Here is a 12,561-nt window from a genome sequence, read left to right on the forward strand (position 1 = left end):
AATGTTATCTTAGAAGTAGGACACATCTGCTGAAGTCAAGGTTCTTCAGCTCAAAGCTCTGCAGAAATCATTCTTTGTAATTTTACACATTTAAAGCTTATGAATGCTTAAAAGACACACACCATCTTGTGACAAGATGGAGTCTTAATGTGGATAGCGCAATAACAGATTTATCAGTATGTATGTGTTTTAGCATGTGTCTGTATGTGCCAGTGTGTATGTATGTATATATGTGCATGTATGTGTTATTGTGTGTGTATGTATGTTAGTGTGTATAACTGTACATGTGTATGTATGTGCATGTTTGTTAGTGTGTATATACTGTGTGTGTATGTATGTTAGTGTGTGTATACTGTATACGTGTTAGTGTGTATGTATGTGTTAGTGTGTGTGTGTGTGTGTATATATATGTGAGTGTGTATATATTAGGGGTGATCGGGTTCGGATTTCTGAAATCCGAGCCCCCCCCATCCGAGGCCGATCCGAGTCAGGCTCGACTTTTCCCGCCTGACTCGGATCTGAAATCGAGGCAAAAAGTCATCATCCCGCCTTCCGGGTCTCGCGGGTTTTGGATCCTATATAAGGTACCCGCGTCGGCGCCATTTTCTCACTCGGCTGTGGACAGTGAAGAGGGAGGGTGGGAGTTAGGGCTGGCTGGGCTGTGTAGTGTAGTGTAGTGTAGTGCAGTGTAGTGTTGTGCTGTGCTGCGCTGCTGTTGTCCATAGGGGCTGTGTCCACTCCTTCAAAGTCCATAGGGGCTGGCTGGACTGTGTTGTGCAGTCAGTTGTCCATAGGGGCTGTGTCCACTCCAAAGTCCTGTGCAGTGTCCCAGTCCTAAAGGGGTGCTGTAGTGTTGTCCAGGGGGTGCTCTGTCCATCAGGGGAGCTCCCCCCAAGTGCAAAAAAAAATAATATTTTTTCTGTGTTTGTGAATTGTGTGCACTGTGGCTGCACGTGCATCAACAAAGGAGCAGCGTCAAGCGTGCGCCTGTGTCCCATAAGTAAAGGGCCGGCTGGCTTGTCCGTTAAAGGGTGCTGTAACCCCCAAAGTACACTCCAAACAAAATAAAAAAATATTTTCTGTGTTTGTGAATTCTGTGCACTGTGGCTGCACGTGTATCAACAAAGGAGCAGCGCCAAGCGTGCGCCTGTGTCCCATAAGTAAAGAGCAGGGTGGCTCATTTCTTAAAGGGTGGTGTAACCCACAAAGTGCACTACTCTCCAGCAAAAATAAAAAAATATTTTCTGTGTTTGTGTGCGCCTTAGCCGCACGTATATATCAAATCAATATAACATAAATGGAGGACCAAACTTTCTCCGATAAAAATAAAATAGGGAAAGATCAAGAACCACTTCCTCCTAGTGCTGAAGCTGCTGCTACTAGTCATGACATAGACGATAACATGCCATCAACATCGTCTGCCAAGGCCGATGCCCAATGTCATAGTAGAGGCCACATACAATCCCAAATTACAAAGTTCAGGAAAATGACCTTAAAAAAAACATTTAAATCATCTGAAGAGAAACGTAAACTTGCCAATATGCCATTTATGACACGGAGTGGCAAGGAACGGCTAAGGTCTTTCCCTATGACTAGTGTGTGTCATAGTAGTATGACTAGTATGTTCATGACTAGTGGTTCAGCTTCACATGACGATGGAAGCCCTCCTCCCGCTAAAAAAATCAAACGAGTTAAGCTTGCAAAAGCACAGCAAAGAACTGTGCGTTCTAAGAAGATATCACAAATCCCCAAGGAGAGTCCAAGTGTGGTGGCGGTTGCGATGCCTGACCTTCCCAGCACTGGACGGGAAGAGATGGCTCTTTCCACCATTTGCACGCCCCTGCAAGTGCTGAAAGGAGCACCCACAGTCCACTTGCTGATATGCAAATTGAAGATGTCACTGTTGAAGTACAACAGGATGAGGATACTGGTGTAGCTGGCACTGAGGAGGAAGTTGGCGAGGAGGATTCTGATGGTGATGTGGTTTGTTTAAATCGGGCTCCGGGGGAGACAGTTGTTGTCCGTGGGATGAAAAAGCCCATCACGGTCATGCCTGGGCAGAAGACCAAACATTCCACCTCTTTGGTCTGGCAATATTTCTATCCAAATCCGGACAACAACTGTCTTGCCATATGTACCATATGTAAAGGTGAAATAAGTAGGGGTAGGGACGTTAACCACCTAGGAACATCCTCCCTTATACGTCACCTGCAGCGCATTCATAAAAAGTTACTGTCAAGTTCAGAAACTTTGGCTAAGACCGTAAGCAGTCCAGGGACACCTAAATCCCCTTTTCCTGTTTTATCCAAGGAATCGGTGGATGAGGAGGATGAGGACGACATCTTACCTCCGTACAGCCAGTTTGTGCAGGGACACATTAATTGCCAGCTTGTTTTGTGGGGGCCCAAACGAACCAATAATTTCAGCCACAGTCATGTGGTAGACCCTGGCGCTGAAATGATTGGTTTGTTAAAGTGTGCATGTCCTGTTTATACAACATAAGGGTGGGTGGGAGGGCCCAAGGACAATTCCATCTTGCACCTCTTTTTTTTCTTTGCAGTATGTACTGTTTGGGGCCTAGTTTTTCAAACTGCCATCCTGTCTGCCACTGCAGTGTCACTCCTAGATGGGCCACGTGTTTGTGCCGCCCACTCGCGTCGCTTAGCATAGTCATCCAGCTACCTCGGTGCAACCTTTTGGCCATAAAAACACTATTGTGAGGTGTGAGGTGTTCAGAATAGACTGGAAATGAGTGGAAATGAAGGTTATTGAGGTTAATAATTGAATAGGAGCATAAAAACCCACAAATTCTGTGATTTTAGCTGTTTTTATGCTTTTTTTCAAAAAAATACAGATCCAAAACACAAAACCCAGAACCCAAAACACGGAAAGGTGGTTTTGGCAAAACCAATCTAGATCCTAAATACGAAGAAAGATCCAGATCCAAAACCAAAACACGCCCCTAGTATATATGTATGTATGTATTAATGTGTATATATGTGTTAGTGTGTATATATGTGTATGTATGTTAATGTGTATATATGTGTTATATACAATATATACATGTTTGCTATATGCTGTGTATATTATATATATATAGTGTATATATGTGTATTTATCCTGCGTTTGCCCCTGCCCTTGTTCAATAAAATGTTTTTTTTTTCCTTTGGAGTCGGCACGCGTGACGTCACGACATCATGCCACGCCACTGGACATCATGCCAGCAGACCTGGAGGAGAAGAAGCCAGAAGGAAGGAACATTCTTCAAGGCGATAAGGTAAGTCATGACTCATTAGACTTAGCAGGTGAAGGGGCCCTGCCTTCTTATCAGTCCTGGGCCCAACAATTTCTAATGGCAGCCCTGAATTCACCCTCACACCTACCCTACTCCTACCTATATTACATACACTAATACACACTCACACCTACCCTACTCCTACCTATATTACATACACTAACACACACTCACAACTACCCTACTCCTACCTATATTACATACACTAATACACACTCACACCTACCCTACTCCTACCTATATTACATACACTAATACACACTCACACCTACCCTACTCCTACCTATGTTACATACACTAATACACACTCACACCTACCCTACTCCTACCTATATTACATACACTAATACACACTCACACCTACCCTACTCCTACCTATATTACATACACTAATACACACTCACACCTACCCTACTCCTACCTATATTACATACACTAATACACACTCACACCTACCCTACTCCTACCTATATTACATACACTAATACACACTCACACCTACCCTACTCCTACCTATATTACATACACTAATACACACTCACACCTACCCTACTCCGACCTATATTACATACACTAATACACACTCACACCTACCCTACTCCGACCTATATTACATACACTAATACACACTCACACCTACCCTACTCCTACCTACATTACATACACTAATACACACTCACACCTATCCTACTCCTACCTATATTACATACACTAATACACACTCACACCGACCCTACTCCCACCTATATTACATACACTAATACACACTCACACCTACCCTACTCCCACCTACCCTACTCCTACCTATATTACATACACTAATACACACTCACACCTACCCTACTCCTACCTATATTACATACACTAATACACACTCACACCTATCCTACTCCTACCTATATTACATACACTAATACACACTCACACCTACCCTACTCCTACCTATATTACATACACTAATACACACTCACACCTACCCTACTTCTACCTATATTACATACACTAATACACACTCACACCTACCCTACTCCGACCTATATTACATACACTAATACACACTCACACCTACCCTACTCCTACTTATATTACATACACTAATACACACTCACACCTACCCTACTCCTACCTATATTACATACACTAATACATACTCACACATACCCTACTCCGACCTATATTACATACACTAATACACACTCACACCTACCCTACTCCTACCTACATTACATACACTAATACACACTCACACCTACCCTACTCCTACCTATATTGCATACACTAATACACACTCACACCTACCCTACTCCTACCTATATTACATACACTAATACACACTCACACCTACCCTACTCCGACCTATATTACATACACTAATACACACTCACACCTACCCTACTCCTACCTACATTACATACACTAATATACACTCACACCTATCCTACTCCTACCTATATTACATACACTAATACACACTCACACCTACCCTACTCCGACCTATATTACATACACTAATACACACTCACACCTATCCTACTCCTACCTATATTACATACACTAATACACACTCACACCTACCCTACTCCTACCTACATTACATACACTAATACACACTCACACCTATCCTACTCCTACCTATATTACATACACTAATACACACTCACACCTACCCTACTCCTACCTACATTACATACACTAATACACACTCACACCTACCCTACTCCTACCTACATTACATACACTAATACACACTCACACCTACCCTACTCCCACCTATATTACATACACTAATACACACTCACACCTACCCTACTCCTACCTATATTACATACACTAATACACACTCACACCTACCCTACTCCTACCTATATTACATACACTAATACACACTCACACCTACCCTACTCCTACCTATATTACATACACTAATACACACTCACACCTACCCTACTCCGACCTATATTACATACACTAATACACACTCACACCTACCCTACTCCTACCTACATTACATACACTAATACACACTCACACCTATCCTACTCCTACCTATATTACATACACTAATACACACTCACACCTACCCTACTCCTACCTATATTACATACACTAATACACACTCACACCTACCCTACTCCTACCTATATTACATACACTAATACACACTCACACCTATCCTACTCCGACCTATATTACATACACTAATACACACTCACACCTACCCTACTCCGACCTATATTACATACACTAATACACACTCACACCTACCCTACTCCTACCTACATTACATACACTAATACACACTCACACCTATCCTACTCCTACCTATATTGCATACACTAATACACACTCACACCTACCCTACTCCTACCTACATTACATACACTAATACACACTCACACCTATCCTACTCCTACCTACATTACATACACTAATACACACTCACCCCTACCCTACTCCTACCTACATTACATACACTAATACACACTCACACCTACCCTACTCCCACCTATATTACATACACTAATACACACTCACACCTACCCTACTCCCACCTACCCTACTCCTACCTATATTACATACACTAATACACACTCACACCTACCCTACTCCTACCTATATTACATACACTAATACACACTCACACCAACCCTACTCCCACCTATATTACCCATACTAATACACACTCACACCTACCCTACTCCTACCTATATTACATACACTAATATACCCTCACACCTACCCTACTCCCACCTATATCACATACACTAATACACACTCACACCTACCCTACTCCCACCTATATTACATACACATACACACTCACACCTACCCTACTCCCACCTATATTACATACACTAATACACACTCACACCTACCCTACGCCCACCTATATCACATACACTAATACACACTCACACCTCCCTACTCCCACCTATATTACATGACCACATCCCATTTGGGATATCTTGTAAAGATACAGCAAATAGTGACTTGTACAATGTAGTTTTGTGCTGTAAGTCTCTCACTGCAATACTGCAACAGAAGTGAACATCTGGGATCCTACTGTTGCAATGCAATTTAAGCCCATCACACCATTTTATTAAATAAGCACCATCAAATAATTATGTTACCTCATGGCCGGAGACGTGTAGTTAAATAACAGCTAAGCATGCTGGAACATGTGGTTCATAGATTCATATCCCTGATAATGTGACATCACCGCATGATATCATCATCATCAAAATAACACGGTTTTACAAAAACTGCATAATATTGAATCATTTTGCACCTTCAGATTTATTGAATTAGTGAAAAAAAATAGTTTTTAAAAAGGCACATTAAAGACACATTTGTTTCCTGTATTTTACTGCATTGAATAATTTAATTAATTTATATTTTAACTTACACAATATTTTTTTTCCTTTAAATCAGGGCTTCCTAAATGCTGGTCCGTGCCCTGAAGAATCCATCCATTGGGTATATAGGCTCTTAATAAGGGGCACTCGCTATTTGCGAGCACTCGCTCTGGATCAGGGCAGGCCGGGGTTTTTTTACCCCGGCCCACAGGCCGCTCGCTAAGCTGTTGGTGACCAACCACAGCTTTTGCGGGCGCATGGCGATGGCTGTGCGCTCACGAGCGGGTCTGAATCAGGCCCATAGTGTATCAATTTAATGTTCAAATGAACATACTGATTTAAAATGCAAATACTCAACATTCACTTATATAATACACACCCACCAATCGCGATAGGCAGCACTGAGTGACTACAATTTTGTGCCGCAGTTTTCATACACTTGCTTTAGAGTTATAGGTCGGAGCCTGGTGTGGTTTTGACGAAAAAACACCAATATGGAACTTCCGACCATCAATGATCCCTTAGGTGAAACTGTGCACCTATTTCTACACCATTTCAAGGTGCATATCTACTTCACGTTTAGTAACCTCCGGTAACGCCCCGAGTGACATGGTTTGCAGGTTGGCAGAATAGGAATCAGTAAAAAGTCACATTAATGTTCAGATTACAACTGTTTAGAGAAAAACACTTTTATTCATTTTAACTTTTCTGCTTCGTACAGGTTTGTTTATGGCTTTAGTGAATCCTGAGTGAGGTGAATAAGGGAATGCCTTTAGGGCAGTGGTTCCCAAACTGTGCGCTGTGGCACCCTGGGGTGCCTCGGGACACTTGCAGAGGTGCCTCAGGTTGGTGGTCCAGCACCAAAGCAAATTATTTATGGTCATTATAATGTAAAGATGTGGACAAACAGAAGCGCAAACCTGTCACCCACCACATAACAGAGCCTAAGGATGACACAGGTCAGCACAATTTACTTCACGTTACTAAATTTTTTCTGAATTTCTCAATAACAAACTTTTGGCTTACGGGTGCCGTGAAAACAATGCTGATACTCTAGGGCGCCGTGATTAAAAAAAAGTTTGGGAACCACTGCTTTAGGGGATAACCTTTATCACTTTTGTGTAGTTGAAGTTAATCTTTACATTGGCCAAAGTGCACCTTGACGAACAACTGGAAGTTGCGAAATGCGTCCCATTATAAGTATGGGGTGAAATGCGATAACCAACATGTGAGAGGCTCAAGTTCATTTGAAATAGGAAAACTTTATTGCATTTGTGTGACAAATCCATACTCAGCAAGGTACTCTCAGATACTCCCAATTCCTAACTTGGGTCTTCTAACAGACCTAGAATGTCTTTAAAAAAAAAAAAGATCCACAGTCCATGAATGGTAATTACTGTACATCATAGATAAAAGCTGCCTTTTGTAATGCTGATGACATACTGTATACTGCTATACTGCATAGAAAAATCTAAAAAAAAAATTTAAAGTGCAATCTCCAGGATTCTGAAACATAAAAAAAATTCTATTCAATGTTTTAATACAGAAAATGGTCACAGAACAATGACGAGAACCTGTCCTCAATAATCCTGTAAGAGCAGGTGTATCAGGGATCTAAATTATGTTCTTGTGGTGAGAACTATGGGTTATAAGAAAACTTCTAAGAAACTTGCCCGGAAATTCTAAACGATCCTGTTCTGTTAAAGTTAGATTTTTTTTTAATACACTATTTAGCTACAACCATTATTTGGAACATAGAGTAAACCCTCCACTGTTGCTTGTAGTTGTGAATTTCAACTGAGAAGTTTAGAACTTCTGAAGACATCATAGAACATGGTGCCGAAGTCTTAGCTGAGGAGATGCTGAAATGTGAGACCAGGACAAGAAATGTAAATTGCTTTTTCCCCCCCAAGAACGTCTGTATTATTGTTTCCTCTATATTGTACATTAGCACTGATAAATGTGAATGTCACAAAAATATTTTTTCATATAGAGACAATTGCATTATTCTGCTCAAAAACTGCACCAATGCCATTCAATCTCCATATTCTGGTAAGAATCTTAGTCCCTCTTATATGAATGGAGTGATCACTTTCCCGGCAGGAGACACGCGTTTCACAGCCTTATCAATGGATAGAAGCCACATCTTCAACTGTAGCACGATGTGTGTCCATGAAGGTTGCACTTTATAGACAGGGCCTGTGTTGTGGCTGAGCCTGCAGGAAGTCCTTCATCTGTAGTCCATATGTTATCTACTGTTTGCTCTCAGCCCCTCAGTAGACAGATGTCAGCTCTGTGTGTGGATTCATTTCAATAGTGGTGTAGTTCTGAGGGCTCCTGGAGGACAAATGTGAAAATATTAGTGTGGTACCAGGGGTGGGTTGGTAAGGGAGGCATGATCTATCCTTTTCAGTCACGGCCAGTCCAAGTGGAGTCCTACGTTGTGGACTGAGCAGTCTAATGCTTATCACAGCTGTCATCATACCCAGAAGATGGCTTTCAACACACTGATTAATAGTGAGTGTCGGGAGGTTCTGCCACTCTCACTGGTAAGTGAACAGCCTTATCAACCAATCACAGGGCTAGCAGCTATATACAGTATCTGTCACTAGAATGCTTCCTGTATTGTATATCTTTCACTAGCATGTTCTCTGTATTGTATATCTGTGACTAGAATGTTCTCTGATTGTATATCTGTTACTAGAATGTTATCGGTATTGTGAGCAAATAGGGTTGAAGTTGCCAAAAGGATAAATGAAAAGGGGCAGACTAGATGGGCCAAGTGGTTCTTATCTGACGTAAAATTCTATGTTTCTTTATTTGTCCTTACAATCAGAGCCGGATTTAGGGGGGGGGAGGGGGACTGGGGCGGTCGTCCCTGGGCCCCCACACACAGAGGGGCCCCCACTAGCAGCGGTGCGCTGTCTGCACCCGCCGCTAGTGTAGTGTAGACCGCAGGGAGCGCGGCCACACTACACAGTGACAAACACACAGCCGGCGGCGGCAGCTGTGTGTATGTTACAGCAGCCGATGAGAGTCAGGCAGACTCTCATTGGCTGCTGCACAACGGAGGGAGCCGACTGGAGCTCACTCATGAGCTCCGCCTTCTGGCTCCCCCCGCAGCGGGTGATAATGGGAGAGACGTCATGACGCTAACGTCTCTCCCATAGTGAAGGAGAAGAGCCGGGACTAGGAGCGCACAGCGGCGGTCGCGTCAGGAGCGGGGATTCAGGTAAGTTGTGATTTTTTTTGTGTGTGTGTGTGTGTGTAAGGGGCACTGCATAGTGGTGGGGCCGCTACAGGGGGTGCTGCATAGGGGGGCCGCTACAGGGGGTGCTGCATAGGGGGGGAGCTTCATGGGGGCACTGGGGGGGCGCTACTAGGGTCAGTGCATAGGGGGACTATTACTGGGGGCACTGTATAGGAGGGGACTACTACTGGGGGCAATGCATAGGGGAGGACTACTACTGGGGGCACTATATAAGGGGCACTGCATAGGGGGGGACCACTACTGGGTCTGGGGGCACTATATAAGGGACACTACTGGGGGACTGTATAGGGGGACCACTACTGGGGGCATTATATAAGGGGCACTGTATATGGGGGGACCACTACTGGGTCTGGGGCACTATATAAGGATCACTATTGGGGGCATTATATAAGGGGCACTGCATAGGGGGACCACTACAGGTGGCACTGCATAGGGGGGACTACTACAGTGGGCACTGCATATGGGGGACCATTACTGTGGGCACTACATAAGGGGCACTGCTACTGGGGACATTGCATAAGGGGCCCTACTACAGTGGGCATTGCAAGAGGGGCATTACTACTGAGGTGAATAAAAAGGAAGAAAAATGTTCCTAGGGTGACAAGAAACTGTGGTATATAGGGGCCCCCACAGACCTTAATCCGGCCCTGATTATAATGTACCTTGTACTGAATATTACTAGAATGTTCTCCGTATTGTATGCAGTATCTGTTACTAAAATGTTTCCTGTATTGTATATCTCACTAGAATGCTCTCTGATTGTATATCTGTCACTACAATATTCTCTGTATTGTATATCTGTCACTAGAATGTTCTCTGCATGTACATCAGTAATTTGAATGTTCTCTGTATAATATATCATTAGAATATTATCTGCATTGTATATTTGTCACTAGAATGTTCTCTGTATTGTATACCTGTCACTGGAATGTTGTATTGTATGTCTGTCACAAAAATGTTCTCTGTATTGTAGATCAGTCATTTGAACATTGTCTGTATTGTATATCATTAGAAATAATGTTCTCTGTATTGTAGATCAGTCATTACAATGTGTTCTGTTTTGTATATCTCTAAAATGTTCTCTGTATTGTAGATCAGTCACTAGGATGTTCTCTGTATTGTATGTCACTAGAATGTTCTCTGCATTATGTCACTAGAATTCTCTCTATATTGTATATCTGTCACTAGAACAGTCTCTGTATTTTAAAGGGATTCATAATTTTTCCCTTTATTGTAATTTTACACTAGCATTACACTAACATTGTTGTATTGTAAATTGCTTACTATATTAGGCCCTGTATTAAACACTGCCAGATGAGCCTGTGCTGCATTTGATTATAGATCTTTAAAACAACAATACTTCATATTTCATTGTCTGTATAAGCCCATGTCTACAGTAGATAAGCCACAGCAACGCCTATATTTTTTGTTGTGGCAGGCTTCTAGAAGTTCTTGGACCACTTTTCAATGCCAGACAAAAAGCCGAGTCTCTCTAGTGCAGTGATTCCCAACCTCGGTCCTCGAGGCACACTAACAGTCCTGCTTTTAGTTATATCCATGATTGTGCACAGATGGTTAACTCAAAATAACTGAGGTACTAAATAAATCACTTGTGCTCAAGTATGGCTATCCCTAAAACCTGGACTGTTAGTGTGCCTTGAGGACCGCGGTTGGGAACCCCTGCTCTAGTGGGTGGAGAAACAGCTTTCGCGTCAGTGATGTCGCTGATCTCTCGTGAACCTTGTCTCAAAATATTTGTTGACAGTTTACACTTAAATGATCTGACCAAGTGTAAATAACATTTACTAATTAAAGGGTCTATGTACTAAGCCTTGGGGGCCTATTCATCATTACTGAATGTATACAAAAGCGGGTGAAAATATGAGATATGGTAAGAACTTACCCTTGTTATCTCTATTTCTACGAAGTCCATAGGGTTCCACAGGATACCTTGGGGTATAGGTGTGACGTCAGTCGCTGGGCACCATAGAGTCAAGCTTTTCAGCCTCCCAGGATGCACTAGGGTCCCCCTCCCATACCCCGCCCCCGAGCCAAGGCACCTCAGTTAGTTATCAAGCCATAGGCCGGAGGAGGAGAAGGAAGAGAGAGGAAAAAAGATCTGGACACATACAAGAATCACATTCTCACCAGAGGGAGACGGAAAACCGGTGACCAGAGCAAAGCCCATCTGCAGCACAGGTGCGACAGGGCGGGAGTCCTGTGGAACCCTATGGACTTCGTAGAAATAGAGATAACAAGGGTAAGTTCTTACCATATCTCATATTTTCTACTTCAGGGTCCATAGGGTATCCACAGGATACCTTGGGGATGTCCCAAAGCAGTATCCTTTAAGGGTGGGGACGCTCCTGTGCAGAAAGGAGAATCCGCCGCCCGAAGGAAGCATCCTGAGAGGCGAAGGTGTCAAACCTGTAATACCTCACGAAGGTATGGACAGAGGACCACGTAGCAGCCTTGCAGATCTGAACTGCCGAGGCACCACGTCGAGCTGCCCACGAAGGACCCACAGACCTAGTGGAATGAGCCTTCAGAGAAGGTGGGACCGGTAGGCCTTCATGAAGATAAGCTTCAGAAATAGCCATACGGATCCAGGCTGCCAAAGTTTGCTTTGAAGCAGGCCA

The 12,561-nt window shown here is 43.1% G+C and overlaps 1 protein-coding gene across 1 annotated transcript in view; it reads right to left on the reverse strand.

The window, feature by feature from the left end:
- Positions 1 to 7,324: 7,324 nt before the first annotated feature.
- Positions 7,325 to 12,561, reverse strand: part of LOC148535068 (uncharacterized) — a 48,438-nt gene continuing 43,201 nt past the window's right edge. The window contains exon 14 of the mRNA XM_088464754.1: positions 7,325 to 8,988. Within this exon, the coding sequence (XP_088320880.1) occupies positions 8,925 to 8,988 (64 nt within the window). The 3' untranslated portion in view covers positions 7,325 to 8,924. The remainder of the gene's footprint in view (positions 8,989 to 12,561) is intronic.

This window comes from Taudactylus pleione, unplaced genomic scaffold (assembly GCF_031769625.1).
Source record: "Taudactylus pleione unplaced genomic scaffold, aTauple2 ptg000061l, whole genome shotgun sequence".
Lineage (NCBI taxonomy): Eukaryota > Metazoa > Chordata > Amphibia > Anura > Myobatrachidae > Taudactylus > Taudactylus pleione.